The sequence below is a fragment of the Aethina tumida genome, chromosome 1 (assembly GCF_024364675.1).
Source record: "Aethina tumida isolate Nest 87 chromosome 1, icAetTumi1.1, whole genome shotgun sequence".
NCBI lineage: Eukaryota > Metazoa > Arthropoda > Insecta > Coleoptera > Nitidulidae > Aethina > Aethina tumida.
The window spans coordinates 46691563-46715766 of record NC_065435.1 but is presented as its reverse complement, the minus strand read 5'-3'; the positions used below and the strand labels follow the sequence as shown (position 1 = coordinate 46715766).

The following is a 24204-nucleotide window of genomic DNA, read 5'->3' as shown; positions in this document are numbered from 1 at the left end:
TGTCCCAAATGGCCGTTTTTTAAATTTGGGAGCTTTATTAACACTTACCGTCCCAATAATAAATCAATCAGTTGGAGACAAATGTTCAGTACTTGAGCTATTGTTCAAAATGTTTTATGGATGTTTACGAGGAAATATTTACAGCCAATTTGAAGTAGTAGTATCAAATTTTAGATTGAAAGTAGCTTTTCAGTGTTAGAAAAGATAGCAAAAATTGAAAGTTTTGGTAAGAAGCATATATTTTATTTTGGTAGCTTTAGTATACAGGTCACTCATTACCCAGAAAAATGACGAAACTAACAAGACCCATTTCAAGAGGTGCTTAATACAGTGGTGTGTTCAAATTTTCTATAAAAAATGCTGTATGTTGTAATTTTGAGCCAAAAAATGTGAAATCTTTTCTGTACGTACATATTTTCATGCTTTACAATTTAAGAAAATGTCAAAATCGGGCCATAAATACATACAAATTTTGTAGGACTGTCCCTCTTTCAAAAGGACCATACTGTGTACTTTCGAATTCTCAGGCTCCCATTATCGCATTATATTTCCTCTACATCCAGTTACGTATTAAATATGTTCGTAAAAATAATTGATCCTTTCGTACATGTTAAATCGTTCACAAACCGGTTTTTTTGTAAATCGTATAAGGTTTTAAAACTGGTCGTGTTGTGTCTACCAAAGAGACCGTTTTTTCTTTATATTGGTCGACGTTAGCATGTCCGGGGCACAATCGTGCCTCTGTATAAAGTATGATTGTAAATATATAAAGTATGATGTAAATAATCGGAGCTGTTAGGACAGTTACACATCTACGTCTGAGCGTCTGAGATCAAAGGGGCGATGCATTCGATTATTGATCACGGACATATCCCCAACGTTGTGTTTATTTAACTAATTAGTACTTGCACACAATTATTTTAATTAAAGACGTTGGTGCTAAAAAGTCCCAATGTAATAAATTGACTGGAAAAATTTGTTTTTTCCCTTATTTTATCATCAATAGTCAGCCAGTAAATGCAATATTCGAGGTAAAAAATTAAACTTAATTAACTCTGGAATCGGGGAAATTTCAATTTGAACATCATTGACGCGAAAATTAAAAATAAAATACGAAGCACCATGACAAGACTATGGCAACAAAGGAATAAATAGGAAGTAATTTCAACTCGGATATTAATCGCCCGACTTGTGCCCTTATTGTACCGAACGACAGAAGATCAAATCATGTAAATTGATAATTTCTAGTATATTCGAACCGCATACACAACCCCAATTTGCTAAATGACCGATTGCAGTAGATAATTTTATTGGACAACGGGAGTATTAATTCTAACGGTCACTATTTGTATAATTTACTTGCACGATGTTCATAACATGCCGCCTCTTAATACACAGCGAAGTGCCGTTAAAGCTTTGACAGAAAATATTGCGGTGGGAAATTGATAAAATTGTTATTTCCTATTTACATTTTTTAATTATGTTCTAAAATAGTCTAATTGAATAATAATGTGATATAATTATCAGATTTGGATATACAATAGTGGTCATTAGCGTAGCAACATCTGAAAATGATAAATGTTTTAGCGATCATTCTTTTATTTAACGTGAACTGTTAAAATATTGTTAATTTACTATTGTTTTATGCACTATTATAAAAACCACTATATTCTTATTCTATAAAATATTACATATATTTTTTTAAATTAAGCTAGGCATAAGCTACTTTAATTTTGAAAGGTTTTTTTTTTTGATAAGTAAGTCTGTGTTATTTAATTTATCATTGATACTTTGTATAATATCCCTTTTTTATAATTTTGGTGCATCTCGTCCGTTTATATAAGTCTATATTCCTTCAAACTTCTTGAATTGCTGAGAAGAATTCATTTAAATTTGCCAAATTTTAATGTCGAATTTGTTAATAAACGTGATCGACAAGTTTTATATAGGGTTTATGTCGGTATCAATATACATCCCAATGGATGCGCAAGACAAAACATCGATGCTTTGGACTTTTAACCAATCCCTCACTATTTTGGATTCGTACTTGGAATCGTTTTTATATTGATCACATTTATTAAGAGCATCATTTCTTCAATAAATGGGAGCAGATTGTTGTTTAATATATTCCTGCATAATTAAGTTGCCACCAGTTTCATTGTCGGTATTTGTCTAATTATATCTTTATATAAATTAAAGTTAGACTCGTTACAAAAAATTACTCGTCTCCATTGTTCTGTGGTCCAATGAACGTGATCCTCAGCATGTCAAAATTGGACTTGGATCTGAGGCAAAACTAATTTCAATAACACCCATTTCTTCCAGACTGATTTCAGTTGACGATAAGATTGGATTGTTTATTGATATTCGAATTATTTATCAATTTTTATTAAAGTTTTTCAAACTCAAACGAATTTTTTTGTACAACCACTTGGCCAGATTCTCTAAATTTTTTAATAATACGGGAAATGATTGACTTATTTAGTCTTAAAGTCTTCTCTTCTTGTTTCTCTTGGTCTTTTGTAACGCTGAACAATAATTTTTCCTTAAGTTTAAACTAAATAGTAGGAGTAAATAATCGATTTAAATCCATTGATAGCAATGATACCAAAAAGTAAAAAGTTGCTATAATTTTGTTCATTGAATAATAGAAGAGACCAATAACTGTAACAGAATAAACTTTAGGTCCTGGCATCAAATTCAAGTGGAACAGCTCAATATATAAAAAATTTCAATAAGTTGCTACAATTATGGTAGATACAAAAACAACAATGAAACAATAATTTAAATAGCACTTAAATTTTCTTCATTACAAATTACAATCATACAATCTCTCGTTCTTTAATTTATTTTTAAACAAAGATATGAAGTAATTCGAAAGAAATTTTTTAATGAACATTTTTGTTGATCTCTCTCAATTATTTACATCATAAAGTACAAACTTGGAAACAGATTATTAATAAATATAAAATATAAATTCTGAACCCAGCCAAAATATATCAAATAAAATTAATTTTGAAAACGTGTATTTAATTGATAAAAGGATAATTAAAAAAATAACAATAAATGTCACAAATGGTTTTTAAAAAATGCAATTAATTTAGTTGTTCAGATTATTTTCTCCTAAGACGACAACTTATTTGAAGAACAAAATCTGTAAAATAAATATTGGAGTGATAAATGTTTTTTTATCCATTATTTTATGGTCGGTCCATTGAAATTATTAAAAAAAACAACGGTGATACTAGGAAACCCTGTATGTTTAAGGCAGAGTCTTTAAAATTGTATTAATATACAATAACCGAGTTTATATTATAAGCTAGTTCATTATAAGTAGAGTCCAGTGTATATCCTAAGGATACGGATAATTTTATCCTCTTACTTTTATGTTTAATTTATGTATTCCTTTCTATTTTTAAAGGATTTTCAGACGAATGTTGACGGAATATGGCCTGTCTTCATACAATTATCAAAGCAAAAATAACACAATAATTATTAATGATAATTATATACGATCCAACGACAATCAAATTTATTTTTACATAAATTGTATATCGAACATAAATGATATGAATTCAAGGAACTTACCAATTAAAGTCCAACTGAACGCGAAAAACAACGGTACGTATACGAACGTATCGTCCCATAAATAGGGTCGTTTATCATCTACAGTTAAATAAATTTTTGCATAGCACAAATACACTCCAAAGCTTACGGGCAAACTGTGGATCATAATCTGGAACAATGTAGGTAACATTAAAACATGTCATAATTAAACGTTACTCACATCTAAAAGTTTTCCCTATTTTCGTTTTAATCATTTTTAAATAAAACGTTTTGTTATTACTGAACTTTTTTTCGGAAAAACTTAATTAACAATTAATTATTTTCTAAGTAGTTTATATGTATAATTATAGAAATGAAGAATTGTTCAAATATATGCAAAAACGATAATGACATGCATAGTTTATACTTGATAATAATTTTAAAATTACACGTATATGTTTTGAAATTTGCTTTAGTTGTTGTTGATCTGTACACCTACATTGAAGAATAGTGTGGCAATAAATATAATCCATCCATATCCTCCATCGGGTATGCTTGGCCCCAATTCAGGTTGTGTTGATAGTACACCGTCGATAACAAGTTCATCATTAACGTCTAACCGCCTGCTATTCGATGTTCGCGGCAAATCCATTGTTGAACTTCACAACATGTCACCTGAATATGTAAACTGAATATTCGCAGTTTTAGGACATTACACCGAACGAACCAGTGGATGATGATGATTTTTCGTTTTCACTGTCACTTTCCAGGTATATTCCGTTCACAGAAACGTTGTATCTGACATTCTTATCTTATCTGCTGTTTATTCAAACAGTAAAATGGGTGTGAATATTGAACAAGTGATCTGTTGCAGCAACAATATGCGATAAAAATTAATGTCCGTTTGGAAAAACAATACATCCACATCAACTGACTGTTCGCAGTAATTACAATGTGTTAGTTGTTATTTATAAATATAATGCGTCTGCACTAATTGACATGGTATCTGTTGGTAAATAGTTCGTAATGCAAATTAAAAGTGCCGGCATTGAATAATTATCTGTTTAAAAGTGTGGTAATTTCCATTGTAGTACTTTCGTTATTTAAGAAACTTTTTTAACTACATTATTTCACTCTATTTGTTGTTTTCAATGTTTCCATTAAGTATTGTTAGGGAACGACGTTTAATACTGACACAGTTTAATCGTCTCATTAACCGGTTCTAATTAAATTATTAACATATTTATCTAAAGGTGTCAGAGTTTACTGTGATAATTGTTCCAATACTAATGCCTCGACATTTATCAGTTGATGTTTAACATCAATCTGTCAAGAATTTTGTATTGCCCTTAAGATTTCCTCCAAAAAAATGATTATGGTTTGTTCAGGAAAAAGGTAAATCAAATTGCTACAAAACATATACAAAGTTAAGCATAAAAATGAAATAAAATATACAGAAAAACTTCGATAACGCGAACCATGACTAACCAGGAAAATATTTAGTTTGTCAAGAGGTATCAAGTAAAGTACAAAATAAGTATGAATACCTTTGACACTCTCAGTCGAATCGTTAATAAAATTCTTCTTGATAAAATTTCGTATAATATATATTCAAAATCATTTGATAAATTTTTATTAATTTCTAAATACAGACAATAAATAATGAGTTTTTGTTTATTTTTCTCAATAATCGACATTATTAAGTACAAACTTAATACATATACTAAACCCATAAGTATGTGGTCGACTTCATCTTAGAAAGTACTAATCGAAAGAAAAAAATTATTATCAATAAAAATGGACCTCAAAAAAAGTGGAAAATATTTTTAAATTTCTAATACTGAGACAACTAGGGGGGCAGGTACCACTGATTTATCACAAAAATCAATTTTTTCTTTCCGATTTACCAATTAAAATTGGATTCAAAAGAGAACATTTACTATATTTTTTACTGAAAAAGACAAAATCGTATAACTTCAATTTAACCGGACAGAAGTCGATAAGCTCGGCTTCAAAAGAATGTATTTTCTTTGATCTATATTTTATATTTTATACTTATGTTACGTCAGCAGTTAAGAGACTAATATAAACAAAGATTTGATGTTAATTTTTTCTGTTATCTTTCATACTCCTCTCAAAGATTTTTTCAGGAGAACACAATAACAGTTCTAAATTATCACTTAAATGCAGTGCCTGAAGTCGAGTTATTAAATAAAAATGTTGCTTTCGCCAACCAATATAATTCTAATTACTGAGGTTTCTGTGTTTTTAAATACCACAAAATTCGTTTTTACTTCAATAAAAAATTTATTTGTTAAATTAATCAAGTTCATAATATTGTGAATATTTTAGAATAGTCATATATTTTTTTAATAAAAAGACTGCTGATTATTTACAATAAAGAAAATTCTTTTTGTCTGTTACCATTTTTAAAGTCCTGAAATATGTATCAAAATATAAAATTAGAATATAAAAGCCGGTAATAATTATTATTAATTCAAATGTTTATTTTCTAAATTAATCAAGTTCATAATATTCTGGATATTTTAGAATAGTGATACATTTTTAAATAGAGTGCTGATTATTTGCAATAAAGAAAATCTATTTAAATATATTTTTATCTTATACCATTTTTAGAATCCTACAATACGTTTCTAAATATAAAATTAGAATATAAAAGTTAATTAATTAATTAATTATTGTTTAAACATTTTCTTTCAAATAATACCGCCTAGAAGATAATTTATTAGTATACTTAATTTTAATGGTATGGTTTCGATTAATTTACATATTTTTCCTATTTCGATTCATGTACTGTATGCATATTAAACAACCTTGAAGTCTTTTATACATATTAACAACCGATTATATAGTTTTTGTACCATTTCTTTATCATGGTTTTGGCTAAATATTGCGGTTATTCCAAATCAAAACACTTAAAATTGTAGTATTTATTGCAGCAATTCATACCTTCAGTAAACATAAATATAATCTATAAATTACATAAATAGGCTATTATATTAAATTTTCAAATACCTGTTAAGAATTGGTATTTGAAAATTATTCAAAATAAAATATAAACACAAATTTATACTTTTATACATATATACTTTTATAATCCATTAACAATGAGTTTAAAATATATAAAAAAAACATTAATTATGATGTCAAAATACTACAAAAAGTATAATATAAAAATAAGAATAATGTTTGCTGTTTTATAAAGTGTGATATAATTTTGATGTAAACGAATTAATTACTCTAAGTAACCAACTTTATTTATTTAAAATAAAATTGCCCAGGAAAATATTCTTGCCAATTACTTTCCTTCTTCCTTCAAAGCACCGTGTTGCAGTGCCGCCTGATGAATTGGATCGGTTTCCGGATCGTAAGGTCTCACTTTCGACGGTATCTCCAGTATTGCTGGCACAATCAAATTATGATGTATCCTTACTAAGTCCTTAATTCTGTCCGCAACTTCGTACGTTATCAGGAGCAGGTCTATGTCTTTCCGTTTAATGAAACGTTTGAAGCTGTCCTCAATGTCCGTGTCTATTGTGCTCTTTTCAACGACAAAATAATTGACTTCCCTTCTGTCGTTTATCTCCCCGATTCCGCCTAGTAAAAATCCGACACATGTGTCTTCATCTGCCATTATAGCGATTAGGTGGCCTTTGTTAATCATATTTTCAGTTTAATTGACAACTAATGATTTTATGGAATTTGATTTATGAAGTATTGATAGTTTGACAATTAATTAACTTATCGACATCATTGTTGGGATTTATTGTTCCGGATCTCCACCTCATAAAACGGGCCACTGGCGATACAGTTTGTTAAATACAAGTCGTAGGATCTTGGTTGGTTCAACCCTTTGAATGTTAAATGCAACGTGTGTAGTGTTGTACTCCGGTCAATCGTACGGGGCGGTTGAATCGTGAATAAAGTTTAACGTGCGTAAGAATCAGTCGTACGACTCAGTTTGATATGCGACAAAGTTAAACCTGTTCGTCTATTTTGTAGACCTATTGATGCGAGTTGGCATGGAAAACATACATTTTCAGCGAAATTTCATGAAATTTGTAGAGAGCATTTTTATTTATGGGACGTCATTTCTTCATAGAAATTTGCAGCAACCAAATTATGTCTGTGTTTTGATTTGAATGAATCGTCGACCATTCGTTCGTTAAGTGAATTTACACAGTGCAACTGGTTTCGAGAGAAACAAGAAGACAAACACTGCGCAGTATGCTTATTTGGAAATTTAATTACACTGTTGAAAACAATCATAACAAAATTAGGTAATTGTTTAAAATAGCGACTCATCTAGTAAGGAAGAAAATTAAGATTTCTTAGAGAAAAATTAATTTTAAATTTGAAAAAATGTTTTTTTTTTCGGCTTTTGCTTGAAATTTGTATGAAGCAAATTTTCTATACTATATGTCTATTTTTTTTAAAAAAGTTCATTTAAATAGCACATTTTTCAACTTGGTCAGTCTTGGTCAATTGAAAAAATCAAAATTTCTTTAAAAAAAAATAATTTTAAATTTGAACAATACTGATTTTTGAGGTTTTTTCTTGAAATTTTAATAAAAAATATATTTAATATTAATAACAAAAATATAAACTTAACGTAAACTAAACTAACCTATTTTTTTCAGAAAGTTTATTAAAAATTACGTTAAATTTTTTTTTTTTTTTTGAAAATATTCTATTTGTGATAAACTTTCTGAAAAAAATTAGGTTAGGTTAAGTTTCTATTTTTTTTTTTCTTTTTGAAAATATTATATTTTTGATGTGCTTTCTAAAAAAATAGGCATAAATAGTATACAAAAATTCATAAAAATTTAAAGAAAGTATTGTTCAAATTTAAAATATTCAAAAATTCATAAAAAATTGAATAAACCGCAAAAATCGGGGTTTTTTCAAATTTAAAATTAACTTTTCTCTAAAAAAGAAATATTACTTTTCTTACTCGATTGAAAAAACGTCTGTGGACAAAACTTTCCACGACCTGCCTTTACGATTTACTAAAGGAACTTTGGTGACAAAAGTCGCTTAAAATGGGATAAAACTGCAATGCCTCATAATACATAAACGGACATCGTCAAACGAAATCGAATTCGCAGTATCAAATTCTACCTTTGCAGCTTGCTTTCAGAGCAGTTTATGCAGAGATAGCAAAGTTCAAAGTTCAGTTCGATTTTAATGTATAAAATTCATATGAATCTACTAATTCTTAGGCTTCAATAAATAGTAATGAAATATCACAGTTTTAATAATATATAACTCAAAATATTTGCGGATTATTTGCCATTTAATTTCGTTTTGTTGGTCTGGGCTTCAGTTTATTACGCTTAATAAGCAAGTGGGCTTAGTTTGTTACAATTGTGAACAGTAAGTAGTCTTATCTTTAGGCGGTTATCGCTATTTGACAACACGGCACGTCGCATGGAGTCTGTTACAATTTTCTGTTATATGCCTGTCTGTCACATATTTTAAAAGCACTTGACACTTTGGAAAATATCGAAGCCCATGAAACCATACTTGGAGACCCAATTACACGCAATATAAAATGAATGAAGCGTAATACAAGTAAATGAGTATAAAAAATACTTAAAATATAGTTAAAAACTGCCATTAACTTATAAAAAATACTGTAGTGTTAGATATTTTAACATCAAGTACGATTCTTCTTCTTCCAAAGAGTCAAATTAAATTTAAGTGCCCTAAACATCATGTGGCCACCCTTCTAGGAGACTTTTATAAGAATTCAGCACCCAATTTGACCTGGATCCGTCGCCATCTGGTCATGGTGTTGCATCTGATAACGGCAGGCACAGAAGCAACTGGACAGTTTTTAAATTTATTTGGTATGTTGGCACTGTAACTATTTCTGGCAAAAATTCACCTGTCCGAAGAATTAAACTATCATTTCGATACACAAAATTCAGGACTTGGGTATTGTTAAAAATGTTTTCAGATTTTTCTTTAATTAGAGTAAATATATATTATGGAAAGATTTGGCCGATAGCTTCGTTACGAAGCAATATGGTTTATTTTGGTTCAGAACCTTTAGAGGGCAATGTGTCTTTATCACTTTGTATTATGTAGCCACTTTGGTCCCTCTTCCAGGAATGGGCCTTGTTCCGCCTCTAAAAATTGTTTACGTCCATTACCCAGAATCATGTGGTGGTGAACTTCGTCATGAATTATTTACAAATAAATCGGTAATTAAGTTAGGAAGTAACAAGGCAAGAAACACCATAGTAAAACTTAAAAAAAAACGTTATTTTTAACCCAGTTTTTGGCTTATTATCATCTTTTCTTGGGTCAAATGATTCAAGCAATGCACAATGATTATTTTCAAATTTAATTATTATTTAGGGTTAATTACATACACTATTGGAAATAGTATATCATCAGTTATAAAAATATATTTAAACAAGCACTTTTCACAAATGTAGTGTACATTTTTTGAGAATTTATTTTTGATTTCAAACGTCAGCACTATGTCGAATAATACCGCATTAACTTATAATTCTTAACACAATACTATTTTAAAAAAAATTAGAGCTTAAGTTATAGATTTAAGGAAACAATATAAAATATTAGTTTGCATCTTGGTGTATAAATTACATTCTACAGTGTTAGTTATTGTCCACGGTAGAATATGAAATATATAAGAAACAGTGTTTAAATTTTAAAGATAATTTTATTTCAATTTAGTGATTATAGTCAGGAGTTAATTGTTTGATTTTTTTTTTGCAGTTTCATCATTTTTTTTTTTTTTTTTTCAAAAAAATATATCCCTGATAGATTAGCGACTGTTAATTTGTCTTTTTAGTTTGATTAAAACACTAAATTCACAATAATACGCTTTATTATAGTTCTTTCTTAAAAACTTTCCCGATTATCAAATGTAAACAAATCCTTCAGATATGTTTACAAAACAAAATAGTTTAAATAGAGCCCGTCGCAACGGTCCATCGGTGAAGATGATGACGTAAGCTAACATCCCTAATCTAGCATGTGAGATTTTCATTATTATTAAATACAAGAAATGTTGTTTTAGAAGTTTTTCAATGTAATTCACCAAAGGTTTGGAATAAAGCTACAAACTTGTATAATATTATTAAAACACTCGTCATTATTTATTAATACTGTATTTATAATTACATACTTACACCGTTTAAAATAAATTAACTGATTTCAATTTAAAACTTTAACATCAACGACGGCAAAACAAAACTATGGTGACTGCAAGAATGATAAATATAAAAATATAGTTTTAATATTGACTAAGGCACCATTTATTCCAAAAAATCCGACGGCAAACAAAGGTGCAGTGTTTGCAATAATTATAAATGATAGATTAGCGACTGTTAATCTGTCTTTTTAGTTTGATTAAAACACTAAATTCACAATAATACGCTTTATTACAACAAACGTAGTTTAACCCTCGACATCTAAAGCTTGACTGCCTGGTTCTTTCTTAAGAACTGCCCCGAATATTAAATGTAAACAAATACTTCAGATTTGCTTATAAAACAAAACTAGTCTAAATAGATGTGAGCACGTCGCATCGGTCCATCGGTGAAGGTGATGACGTAAGCTAACACGGCCTTCCTGACATGTGGGGCGTCCTCGACCCTTCCACAGTTTTGCAAAGATTCACCTGACACCGGTAATCTGTAAACATTATAACAGCAGTACAAGCTCAAAATATATTCGAAGAACTAAGTCTAAACCTTATTTCATTTAACAAAATAGACTGTTATGCGGCACAGTTAACAATCACTAGAAGCTCAGAGGCGGCTCAACCATCAACAGGTCTGTTACACCCATGACTCTCAAGTGCTATCAAAAGATACCATATTCTAGCCAGGAGCTCAGAGGCGGTTCAACCACTACCAGGTCTATTACCCGCTTGTCTCACAGACCCAGAACACAACAATCTAAGCCTGCAGAGCAGGGACCTTAAAAATAGCCTGCCGAGCAGGGACCTTTAAACATAGCCTGCAAAGTAGGGACCTTAAACATAGCCTGCGACGCAGGGACCTTAAAAATAGCCTGCCGAGCAGGGACCTTAATCGTAGCCTACTAAGCAGGGACCTTTACACACATTCACACATCAATCTTATTAAATAAATCTATATCCATCATACCTTATCGAATTTCTGTATCTGGCCAGGTTCGTAACTGTTCATGCGCTGCTGTTGTAGTTCTACCTCGGGTACCAATCCTTCGGAGTGCGTACCTCTCATTAGGTAAACAATGCGTTACCTCAAAGGGTCCGTGATACTTTGGTTTCAACTTTCCTCTATTCGACAGCTAATAACGACATCTAATCCTAACGAACTTGCTTCTGTATGTAGTTCGGTTGACAATTCCAGATCAAAAATGTTGAAAATCGGATAAGAAGTCAATCGTACATTTTCACATTTACATGTCCATTCAAAAGATTTTTCCTCACGTAACAGAGCAGATATCGGTGCTGTTAAAGTTGCAAAGTTTTTCACAAGATGTCTAAAATATCCAGCCAGTCCTTTTTCGATCACACCTAAATATTTCACAAATGTTTGGAAAAAGTTACATTTTTGTATATTTAAGGGCGTCAATGTCCTTTCTTAAATTCTTAAGACATTCTTGAATGGGTCGAGCAGGGCACAACACATCATCAACATAAACAAACGTAATATCGTCTTTAAGTGGTCCAAGGGCTTTAACGATGGCGCTCTGATAATCTGATGGAGAGTTTATGAGATCAAACGGCATTCGGTTGTTCTTTTATTTCTTTCGTAACCCACTCGTCCATTCCTGACAAATTCAAGTCATATTCCTCAAATGCAATTTCTAAATCTTACAAGTCGAAACTGCGCTGCAGCCACACTTAAACCTTCTGCGCAGCCATCTTCAATGTTGCTTGAGTAGTTTGGGCGTTGGCCATTGTCGATAAAATTTCCATGTTTTGTTTTTGGAATCTGTTGTTACTTTCTTGCTGCTAGTCTCTCTCCGATGCACTTTCGGTAATGTTCACAACGTTCGGACTCACTGCGCGTTTGTGTTTTTCACTATTGTTTGTTCGTTCACAAAGAAACACAAAAAAAAAAAAATTTTTTAGGTCCTTTCTTCCGGAAATAATTCACGAGAAGATATCCTTTATCCCACTTCTGATGATAGATTAGCGACTGTTAATCTGTCTTTTTAGTTTGATTAAAACACTAAATTCACAATAATACGCTTTATTACAACAAACGTAGTTTAACCCTCGACATCTAAAGCTTGACTGCCTGGTTCTTTCTTAAGAACTGCCCCGAATATTAAATGTAAACAAATACTTCAGATTTGCTTATAAAACAAAACTAGTCTAAATAGATGTGAGCACGTCGCATCGGTCCATCGGTGAAGGTGATGACGTAAGCTAACATAAATATAAATAAATAGTTTTAATACACACCCAATCAATTCCATAGCATCATTTTAAATGTACAATATAACATATACATACTGCAAAATATATTGTCAAAATTGCTCTGTACGATTCCCGAACCAGAAAAAAGTATAAATGTATTGATTTTACACATTAATTTAATGACAGTATTGCCACGTTTTTGCTTAACATTGGATGATATGTATTTTATGAAGACACTACTCAAGAGAGTCTTATGTAATGACACTAATGTATAACAAGTTATACATTAGTGTGTCAGTGAGTTTGTGTCGTAGAAATTACGTGTTCTATGAATGTTCAGAATCAACATGCGTGTAAACGCGTGTAAAAATTTTACAGTAAATTTACAGCTTTATAATATAACATTGGTATGTTATATTAACAAATTTTATCATTATATTTTGAGTACTGGCTGGATACGTCTCAACATAGTGTCAACTAATGTTTGGCAATTATCCGGATTAAATTTGTTTGAAATTTCTTGGAGACGACCACGCAACTCTTGGATGGTCCTTGCGAGATGTGATCGTAGCTTTTTCTTCATGATATTCATGAAAATGTTTAAAAAAAATTTTAATAACATGTAGATTAGGATGAGCCAAAAAAAAAATTTTTAACTTCCAACTTTATTTTTTATTGGAAGGTCCTCCTCATCACAGTTTTTTATTTTTTCTTCAGTTCCATATGGCAAAATCCATATCTCGCCATTACTTGATCATGCAGAAAATTTATATTTACATTTCTTGTAGGAAATTGAATGCTTTATAAAAAAGGTATTTTTTAACTTTTCATACATATACTGACATGTCCGGACTAAAACATTTACCTTAGATTTTCGTATTTTAAAGATTTCTAAGAGTTTGTCAAAATAATTTATAAACAACAAGTTTTCTGCAGTTGTATAAAAATTTTTCCAGGAATATTTAAATTTCAACTGGTAAAATACAATATTTTCTGATCAGAAATGTGTTCATTCCACCTTAGATGGGAGACAACTATGAAGAAAAGATGGGACGCGGTACGACGAAAATCACGTCGTTCCCAATAGGCAATCTGTTAGAATTACCCTGAATGTGTGGAGGTGGAGGAGCGATTCAGGTCCAGGCTAACTGGTTATTCTTCCATCCAGAGATAATTTAAATAATTATTTGGACGTCATGTTGCCGTCCGTTCGTACACTTTACCCCGCCGATGATATGGAGGTAATTATTGTCCCATATATCAAGCTCGTATGGGAATGGTTTGCGACCCACAGAGAGGCATAGAATACTATGGTCCCCTAGGTCACCGAATTTTAACCCAATTGAAAACCTTTGGGGGCTCATGGTGCAAATGTGGGAGAACCACAACGAACGGACGGCTGGGGACGGCACAGCCTCCACATATGGGAAGATTTACGGAGAGGGAAGTATTGGTCAAATATTGTGAATTCGATGAGGCATCGATTTGAAGCCGTAATAGCAGCTATTTATTTAATAAAATTTATATATTTTAAATTTTGCTTTATATTTAGTTATTTTATTTCATCTATTAATATCAAATATAAATACACAAAATGTATTATAAATCATACGATGTAAATTTATAAATAATAATTTTATAATAATATAATTATACTTCTACTCAAAAATTTTTAAATTTACAAAAGTATTCTACAATTATTGCATTGAGATGGTCACACAAAATTGTTACCTATTGAAATACAAATAAATGTAAATTTGGGGATAATTTATGCGAGCCCGCTTGTTCAGGTCACAAACGAAACTCGACCTTAGAGTGGTAAATTACCACTACTACCACTGGTAATGCCATTCTATAGCCGATTGTACATACCAATTTTTCGCCAATGTGAGTGTTCATTTTTAGGTTCTGTTATTTAAATGTGTCAAACATAAACATACAAACAATGTTTATAAGTAGGTTGTATCAAAACGGATTATAAAATTGGTGAAAACGATAACTTAGTCTACCTTCCAACAATTGAGAGACCAATAAATTGGTACAATATATAAGAATATCAACGTTTAAAATAACAATAGTCAAAACGGAACAACACTGCACAGACAAGAAGAGATGCCTTTCAGCCGTGCGCCGATTGGACGTTTCGTCAACGGGAGCGGCAAAAATTCATTTACAAACTTCATCACCGAATCCAACAGGTCAATCTTTACAAGGCCAACGTCAATTGCCAACGGCAATCTATAAATTGCACTGCAAATATCACAATAGTCCGTAGTTTCGGGTTGACGTAATGGCAACATTGTAAGAAGTGAGAGGGGGCGTTTGTGGCGCATGTCTCATGCGACGTTTAATTCGAAATTTACTGTGTTTACACTCATTGTTGTGCTAGGTCGGTAGATTTAAATTGGACGTCGGTGTGGTTCTACGGTAGTTCAAACAACACGTGTTCATACGTTTTAAAAAAAGTGAGTGACTTATAAAGTATAAGCGTGTCGTAATGTTAAGTCGACTATGTTTCTCCATACTTTTATTAATTCATCAGTGGAATACGAAAGCCTTTGTAGAACCATAGTCGAAAACAAAACTGTTGAAATGAGAGATACTCACTTGAAATTATTTGTTGCATCTTTGCCGGTGGTTTGGTGGGGGTGTTTCCTGTGCATGGCGTGTGCAGGTGCAAAACATTGTGCATTTGTGTATCGCCATTTTGTTGCACGTGTTGCAGCATCCAAAACAACATCTCTGTTAATGTCAATTGACTGCGGTGTTGCCGAGTAATTTGAAAATATAAATAGAGCAAAATAGATTTTCTTACTTACTTTTTAATTACATTAAAATACATCTTACTATAATTAACAATTATATAAAAAATGTCGATTTTAATTCGTTATCATTTTCAATTGTATCATTTCCTGTAGACATGGAACCAAGAGGTAGAGGAAGAGCCCGTGGCAGGGCCAGGGCTGGTGCACCGAGTGTAAGTTCCGGAGAATATGGAGGTGGCGATAATTATCCTAGACCAGGGATGAGCGGTCACCAAGGTGCATCAAGATCAAGACCAGCTGGGTCAGTTCCTCAGGGGGCTTGGAGTGAATCTAGATCACATCAACAACAGCAACCAATGAGGCCTCAAGGAGCGTGGGGTGCAGAGTCTGTCACCAGTGTAAGTATAATATTTCATTATTTTCATTACATGTGTTTTCAAGAGAATTATTAATTGATATAATCAGCATTAGAGGTGTTAGTTTTTCTACTTGCCATTTCTAGTAATCAGGATCAATTTTATTTCTTAACATTTATGATGGGATAATTCGGATTAAGAATATACACAATAAAAAAAGTTTGGATGTGTTTATTCATTTTTGTCCTGTTTTCTGAGTTCATTGCATTACCCAATTCAGAGTCGTTGACCGTCCGTCCAATTCTTGCCCTTCTGCGAATCTAGCGCGACGGCGAACGCTGCAAGCCAAAATGCAACTCTGTAAGGGATAGCACTTGATCCTAATTCCAGCTTCAAATTGTTATATTTTGCTCAAAATTCTAGATCTTTAGTCGATTCAACAACGGTAGCTTTAAGTAAAATTTCGTCATTAAGTTTACCAAGCTTGTTTTCTGCACTGGTCTGCAAGCTAGTTTTCTTCTTGATCATATCAAAAATTTTTAAATCTGGTATCCACGAACCTGGGTTTAATAATTTTATTTTATTTTAGTTTCCCAGCCTACACGTCCAGCATTTTTTTTCAAGCACCTCCTATTTGAATTTGGGTATTGATTTTTTTTTAGTGTTGACTGCATCCCGTTAATTAGAGGAATTATGGACAGCGCATTTAGCCCGATAAAATTTTTGTAACTTCATTAGCTGGCTTCAATACTTCGACACAGTCTCCCAAAATTCAACAGGCAAGTTGAATGACGTTAAACATAAAGAGTGCTCTAATCCCTAATATTCTCTACGCTATTATTAATGCGGAGTTCTGTACAGCAACATTTTATATCCGAACATCAATTTTTAAAAAGAGGATTTTAATGTGTCCAACTAATATCGAGTCATTATTAAAAAGGTAAGTTAAACTAGAAAACAATCGACTCATTTCGTAAGTCAAAATATCCCGGTAGAATTTATATATATAAACTGTTCCTTCAATTCAATTTAAATTTAGTAAGTTGAATAACTGTATTTTGTAATTGTCTGTTATATGTTGGGAAATAATGTGGTCATCCATTTTTCAAAATTTTGTAAGATATTTCATAAAAGTACCAGACAATATAAAAAATATATTTCAATATTCTACACTATTTTTTACTTTTTTGTCACACATCTTATGAACGATGCAGAAATTATTTTAAAAGTGTATATTTGATTTGGTTGGCCAAAGAAATAGCACATTCAAATATATTTAAGTTTTGTGGCTCTATTTAACATAGTAATAATTTATGTTTATAAGAATTTTCGTTATTTTATTGAATAAATTAATTCACTTTCAGTGAGAAAAAATAAACATAGCACTTCAGAAAAAAGGGTAATAATAATTAACTCGAAGAATAATGTCCAAATATTCCTGATATCGCTAAAAACTTAATATGCGTTCGAAAATTTTGTTTGCTTATTAACACTCATTGAAAATACAATAAAAAACAACTTTTATTGATAGGCAAGTTGAAGGAATCAGTAAATAATATCCTTTTATTGCCTTTGGGCATAATAAAAAATGAATTAATTGAGTCATAATTTCAGCGTATGTAGAGCCACTATTGATACTAAAAGAAGAATATTCGGACAAGACTAATGCATAAAAATATATTAATTATCCTTCAGAATTTTGGCGAAATTTCATTTCCACTAGTATGGGTGTAAATATGAATGAATCAAATTATCACTAAGTGAAATACTGGATAATAATTCATTTATTTTGTCAAATAGCCATGACGTATAATATTTGTCTTCTGTCTCAGAATCATTTAATTTATGAAGTTATTTTTAATCCAATCGCAAATAAATTAGTATTGTTAGATTCGCCAAAAAGTCCTCTATTCAAAAAGTGCACATCAGCAAAGGGTGAAAATTGTGTGTAATTATTACTTGAACTTCGATTACCCGAATATCTTGTTTGTCAACCTTAGATAAGTCGAATTTTTGGCTTAACCTCTATTTCCAAAAGTATTTCGCCGCTCTCTTTATAACATGGTAATGCTTATAATTCGGAAGCAGTGAATAAAGCATCGTTTTGATTTTTTTCATTTGTTGGCTATTGTTAATTTTTTATTGATGAAAAATTTTAACTTAGAATGTGGTACGTGCAAAAAAGATCTAGTTGTGAAGAATGGTGTTGCAGCAAATATAGTATTTACGATTTTAAATAACAGGCAGTCAATAATAACTGCAAACTGGTTGAACAAGAAACTAAAAGAACTTGTTTATGAAAGTGTTACGGAGAATGATTTGTAACTTTCAAATTATCAAAAATTCTTTAAACGATATGCATTCGTATATTAAACACAAATAATTGACCTTTTTAAATTTATATAAAAACTTATAATATTATACATAATAATAATTGGATGAAACATTATTCATATGGTTCCGAAAACCTCAGCTCAACTTTATGTTTCAAAATGTTACGTATGTAGACGTGTTATTTTTAATGACTAGTGTATTCTGCCTTTAACTAGTAATGTAATATTTTAATAACGTAAATATGTTATAATGTTACAATTTTTTATGTTTATATTTTATTTAAAGCTCTTTAAGGGTATACATAAAGTATTAAACAACTCGATTTAACAAAAAGATGACTTGTGGTAATTAACGATATCAAGCACACGGTTACATTGTTACATAATACAATCAATAATTTCAGTAGAGTTAATAAAAGTGTAATTTTAAAAATTTCTGCCTCGTTCTGTATTGTAAATCTGCTTCCGGTAATGTGAATCAAACTATTCAACCGTATTATCATACGAATATTGAAATATTCAGGTCGCAGGGTATTCGATTACTGGACTCATCAGATTATCTCCATCACCAGTTAATTTAATGACCTTGTTTAATTTGGAGATGCATTTTAAACGTAATTGAACAACACACCCTAACAAAATTGTTAAAACTTGTCAATTGAAAATAAATATTTAAACGAGGAGTTCGTTTTACCAAATAAAGCGTTAGATTTCACCAAATGATAAAATCGTTTTGATCACATTTATCTTATACAAACAAATTCTATTAGTTTATGTCATACGTTTATTTTTTAAGTTTATGAATCAAAAAATCTTTTTTTTTTAAACTTATTTTTTTTGTGCGTGCTGACTTGTATAAGAGTTTTAAGTAATTCTAATTGGTGTAATTTCCAAATTTTATGTAATTTATCAATCAATTTTATGTCGGTTGTAATATTTTTACAGTAAGAGTCTCTTGAATAAACTATCCCATTAGATATGAAATTCTAAAAACTTTTCAAGCTCTGGGCATTAAGTAAGTTTAATTAATTAAAATTAAAGCTAGAAATTTCATACGGCGAAGTAATAAAACCTACATCAGAAGTAGTATTATTTCAGTTAATTGCATAAATGAGAGTAATAATATAGTAATTAATTAATAATATTATAGGCCAGTGGCCGCGGTAGTCGGACTGTAAGAGTAACAGAACAAGGCGATGGTGCCGACTCCAAAGCTCATCCGGATGTGTCCAGCACTTGTAGACGAGGAGGTATGGAGGGAGTGCGAGGTCGCCCGACTCGTAATCCCCTAATTAGGACGAAGCCAGACAATTTTGAAAAAAAGGGTATGTAACTAATGGGTGTCACATGGCAATCATATTCATATTATTCGAAAACATTTCAGGCACTTCGGGAGTACCGCTAAAGCTCCACGCGAATTATTTCGAAATGCTTAGTACAGGTAAATGGTGTTTGACCCAATATCGTGTCGACTTCAATCCAGAGGTTGACAACACCAAGGAACGCAGGTCACTATTATATACGGCTTTGAAGGACACTGTGGTGGGGTACATTTTTGATGGAACGGTTATGAGCACTCCACAAGTTATTCATCCCGATCCTTTGGAGAAATTCGTTGAAAATAAGGATGGTGAGAAAAAAATGGTCACCATTCGAAGAGTTGCTGAAGTCAGCTGGGGAGACTATTCCTATATCCAGGTTTTTAATATTATTATCAGAAAGTGTTCAGCCTACTTGAAACTTGAAATGGTTGGCAGAGATTTCTTTGATCCACATGAGAAAGTAAGTACATATTTCTAAACTTGCGCAAATTTAGATATATAATATATATTTTTTACAGACCCAATTAAATGATCATAATATAGAAATATGGCCCGGATATCGTACGTCAATAAGGCAACACGAGCAACAGATTTTGTTAAACACGGAACTCGCTTTTAAAGTTATACGTACTGATACTGTGCTTCAAGTGATGATGGAATATAAAAGTCGCGAGGACTTCATGAGTAGAGTGATTGGCACCACAGTTTTGACAGAATACAACAACAAAACTTACCACATAGACGACATTGATTTCGAATCCACACCGTGCAGCACTTTTACCGGAAAAGATAACAAACAGATTTCCTTCATACAATATTATAAAGACAGATACAACATCGAAATACGCAACAAGAATCAGCCCTTGCTCATATCACGAGCTAAGGCAAGGGAAATTAGACTTGGAATGTCTGAAACAGTTTTGCTTGTCCCGGAATTGTGTCGTCTGACCGGACTGACCGACCGCCAAAGGTAAATGTCGTTTATAAAAACTTTTCCCAAAACTACCTGCATATTATATATTACAGGGAAAATTTCCAACTTATGCGATCAATGGCCAATATAACACGTCTTCCGCCCAAAGGACGGATTGAAAGGTTAATGCGGTTTTGTCAAAGACTCCGCAATTGCAACGAGGCAATGCATGAGATCCGTCGTTGGGATCTGGAAATTGCCGATAAGCTGGTTGAACTTCCAGCACGTCTGCTAACACCAGAATCGTTACTAGCCGGCGAAAATAGGAGTTACAGTGCTGGACAGGAAGCGGACTGGACCAGAGAACTGAGGTCGGTACCCATGTACAGCACCACTGAAATGAAGAGGTTGGCCGTCATTTGTCCGTCAAGATTATTTGATAAGACTGAGGAGTTTATGACTTGTTTGCAACGTGCCGGTGGGGGCATGAGGTGGAATCTCAAAAATTTCAAGTATGTCTTTTTTTTTAACTATTCAGTGTTCTTATCAAAGAAGTCTGAGAGATTCGAAGTTTCTAATAAAATCTTCTTTAATTTCAGGATTTTTCCGATTCCCAGGGATGATACTACCAGTTATCTTTCGCAAATTGACTCGGTCTTAGGTCAAAATCCGACAATTATAATTTGTATTTTGGCCAGTGCTTCAGCTGACAGATATTCTGCGATTAAGAAAAAGTGCTACGTAGATAGAGGCGTTCCTAGTCAGGTGATTTTAGCTAAAACATTGACTAACAAAGGTGTCATGTCCATTGCCACTAAAGTCGCTATCCAGCTGAACTGTAAAATCGGTGGTATACCATGGTCCGTACATATACCTGTCTCTGGTTTGATGGTAGTAGGATATGATGTGTGCAGAGACACAACCAAAAGAGGTATTACATTAAACAAATGTCAAAGGTTCGTACATTCAATCTGTTTTATTATTTCAGGTAAAAGTTACGGAGCAATGGTGGCAACTTTAAATAGATCCGGGCGTTACGTGAATTTCGTGACTGAACATTCCGCTGAAGAAGAGCTATCACATAATTTTGGAGCCAATCTGATACTGGCATGTAGGTATTATGCGAATGAAAACGGCCATTTACCAAAAAAGTTCATAATCTATCGGGACGGTGTCGGTGACGGACAACTGCCCTACGTTATTGAACAGGAAGTGGGTTCAATTAAAAAAAGGTTGATTGATGAATTGTATATGGATGAACCTGCTCCTGGTATAGCATTTATTGTTGTTAGTAAACGCATAAATACTAGGGTTTTCCACCGAGGCGAGAATCCACCGCCGGGAACAGTCATCGATGATGTTATTACTTTGCCACACAGGTAACAAAATGCTAATATATTTAATTGTATCCATAGTTTTATTTTCAAATTATATTTTATAATAAGTTGATGAACTGATTTCTAATTACTTTTAATTTTGTAATACAGGTACGATTTCTTCATTGTATCGCAGTGTGTACGCCAAGGAACGGTTTCTCCAACCAGTTACAATGTAATATCTGATACATTATCTTTGCAAGCAGATCGAATGCAAATGCTGACATACAAGATGTGCCATATGTATTATAATTGGTCAGGTACAGTTAGAGTACCTGCACCCTGTCAGTATGCTCACAAGTTGGCGTTCTGTGCAGCTAAATTTTTGCACAGACAGCCTCACAGGAATCTTGCAAATGTTCTATACTATTTGTAAGTTATGTTGACAGTTTTAAAAAGCGCAGTGACTGCATTTGAATGTTACCTTTATATTTTTTATATTGTGACGAGTATTCCGTTTCTGATTTAGTTATATTAGGAATTATTATTTTTTTTAATTTCATAAAAAACTTGTTATTTTTATAAAAAAATATATTAATAAATAATAAATGTTCGTAAATATATATAAATAGTTTTATTACCTTGAAATAGAGCTTGTACAAAGTTTCTTCTAACTTTTACATGGTTTCCCCATATTTTTATTGTACATTGCAAAATATAAATGGTATAAACATTTGGTCATAAAGTCCCATGCACAACATATAAGTATGAAATTATGATTTATTTAATGAGCTCATGTTCCAATCAAGTAGTTTCATGTAATTGTTTTGAGAAATTTCTGCGAGTTTTGAAGACTCCAAATGCAACTGAAATTTGAAACGAATATTAGGACCTCGATCTATATTATGCAATTAAATTCAAACCTTTTGTTTTTTAAGATTATCTATAAGAAGCAGTTGTTTTTTAAAACCCATAAGAAGATCCGTCTTGTACTTCTCAATGTCTTTAGCGGTATTTTCAAGTTCATCCAGCTTTTTACGATGAGATTCTATGATGTCCTAAAATTAAGAAAAAAGTTGGAACAATACATGCATATGTAGAAATTAAATACTTTCTTTTTCATTTGCTTTGGCCATTTTCAAATCATTCTTGTACTTCTCAATGTCTCCGAAAGATCTGTTCAATCTTAACTCTAAACCACTCATTTCACCCTTCAAAGTTTTAATTTCCTTTCTTAATGCTTCATTTTCCTTTTTCAATACATTAATCTCAGAATCCTTTCCAGAAAGTTTAGAATTCAGAATATTAACTTTGGCTTCCAGTTTATTAATAGTGCTTTTCCCATTTGTTGTTTGTGCAAACATTTTAATTCTTTGATCATTTAGTTGTTTGTTTTCTTTTTGAAGACGTTTTACTTCCTCAATTTTTAAAGTATAATCTCTTTGTAATTTATCCAAGTCATTTTGTAGTGATTTTATTTGTGCCTTAAAGAAACTGGATTTTGCTTTCGTACCTAATTCATCTACAGTTTTAGGAAGCTTCAGCTCTTCTAAAGTTATCGCATCCCCGTTATGGTTGGATTCAAAATTGTTATCATTTGAACATTCGTCCAATATTACGGTGGAACTAAGTGTTTCTTTCAAAAGACTATCTTGTAATTTCTGGAAAATAGTGAAGTAATGTATACAAACAAGTTTAAAAGTTAAATAAGTCAGTTTTTACCATTACTTCATCCACTCTTTGCATTAATTGTTTAGTTCTTATTTCAAGCTTCTGATTTTCTTTGCGATATTGTTCCTCCTTCTGCAACAGATCTGGTTCCATATTACTTGTCAATATTTCGTTGTCAATATTATGAAGTATGTCAGATGAATGGGAATATTAGATATATTGAAATGTTCTTCGAATTAATAATGTGTATTACACAAGAATTTAAATTAAATGTATGTGTTACATCTGTATTGAATGTACTAAACAAAACGTTTCGAAAACAAACAGTTACTATAGTGACTCATTTGAACTATGATATGGGGAACTCAACAAGTAGTCAGTTTTGTTTGTATTGACTTGGTTGAAAGTGACAATCCAATTGGCAATATTTTATATATCAGTTTCTATACCAATTAATAGGGTCTACGGTATCGAAGTTAAATCAAGAATAACAAAAATGTACAATGTCAGTAAATGTCTTCAAAGGCTGTATAACAAACTACACATTCCTATAAAATTACAACATAA

The 24204-nt window shown here is 31.7% G+C and overlaps 4 protein-coding genes across 7 annotated transcripts in view; 1 reads left to right on the top strand and 3 right to left on the bottom strand.

Moving 5' to 3' along the window:
- Nucleotides 1-4489, bottom strand: part of LOC109599198 (uncharacterized) — a 12657-nt gene extending 8168 nt beyond the window's left edge. The window contains exons 1-3 of one of the 2 annotated variants that reach the window (XM_020015156.2): nucleotides 4274-4489; nucleotides 4046-4221; nucleotides 3589-3736 (exon numbers count right to left, since the gene is read on the bottom strand). In XM_020015156.2, coding sequence (XP_019870715.2) covers nucleotides 3589-3736; nucleotides 4046-4198 — 301 coding nt within the window. In that variant the 5' untranslated portion in view covers nucleotides 4199-4221; nucleotides 4274-4489. Of the gene's footprint in view, nucleotides 1-3588; nucleotides 3737-4045 lie in introns of both variants that reach the window. The other variant, XM_020015149.2, reaches the window with a different exon arrangement.
- The window catches only part of LOC109599188 (piwi-like protein Siwi), a 26747-nt gene extending 4151 nt beyond the window's left edge, over nucleotides 1-22596 (top strand). Inside the window, exons 1-9 of one of the 3 annotated variants that reach the window (XM_049962136.1) lie at nucleotides 15337-15426; nucleotides 15880-16124; nucleotides 19566-19740; nucleotides 19800-20197; nucleotides 20256-20707; nucleotides 20764-21162; nucleotides 21250-21581; nucleotides 21639-22029; nucleotides 22138-22596. In XM_049962136.1, coding sequence (XP_049818093.1) covers nucleotides 15882-16124; nucleotides 19566-19740; nucleotides 19800-20197; nucleotides 20256-20707; nucleotides 20764-21162; nucleotides 21250-21581; nucleotides 21639-22029; nucleotides 22138-22402 — 2655 coding nt within the window. In that variant the 5' untranslated portion in view covers nucleotides 15337-15426; nucleotides 15880-15881 and the 3' untranslated portion in view covers nucleotides 22403-22596. Of the gene's footprint in view, nucleotides 1-15336; nucleotides 15427-15879; nucleotides 16125-16744; nucleotides 17023-19565; nucleotides 19741-19799; nucleotides 20198-20255; nucleotides 20708-20763; nucleotides 21163-21249; nucleotides 21582-21638; nucleotides 22030-22137 lie in introns of those variants that run through there. The other 2 variants (XM_049962137.1, XM_020015138.2) reach the window with 2 other exon arrangements.
- Nucleotides 6709-7578, bottom strand: LOC109598503 (V-type proton ATPase subunit F-like). Its single transcript, XM_020014417.2, has one exon. The coding sequence runs from the start codon at nucleotides 7229-7231 to the stop codon at nucleotides 6866-6868; it is 366 nt and encodes a 121-aa protein (XP_019869976.2). The 5' UTR covers nucleotides 7232-7578; the 3' UTR covers nucleotides 6709-6865.
- On the bottom strand, nucleotides 22582-24204 carry LOC109599077 (testis-expressed protein 9). The gene is made up of 4 exons (XM_020015022.2): nucleotides 23689-24204; nucleotides 23082-23627; nucleotides 22890-23024; nucleotides 22582-22832 (listed from the first exon to the last, which is right to left on the bottom strand). Exons 1-4 carry the CDS (start codon nucleotides 23788-23790, stop codon nucleotides 22740-22742), a joined length of 876 nt encoding a protein of 291 aa, XP_019870581.1. The 5' UTR covers nucleotides 23791-24204; the 3' UTR covers nucleotides 22582-22739.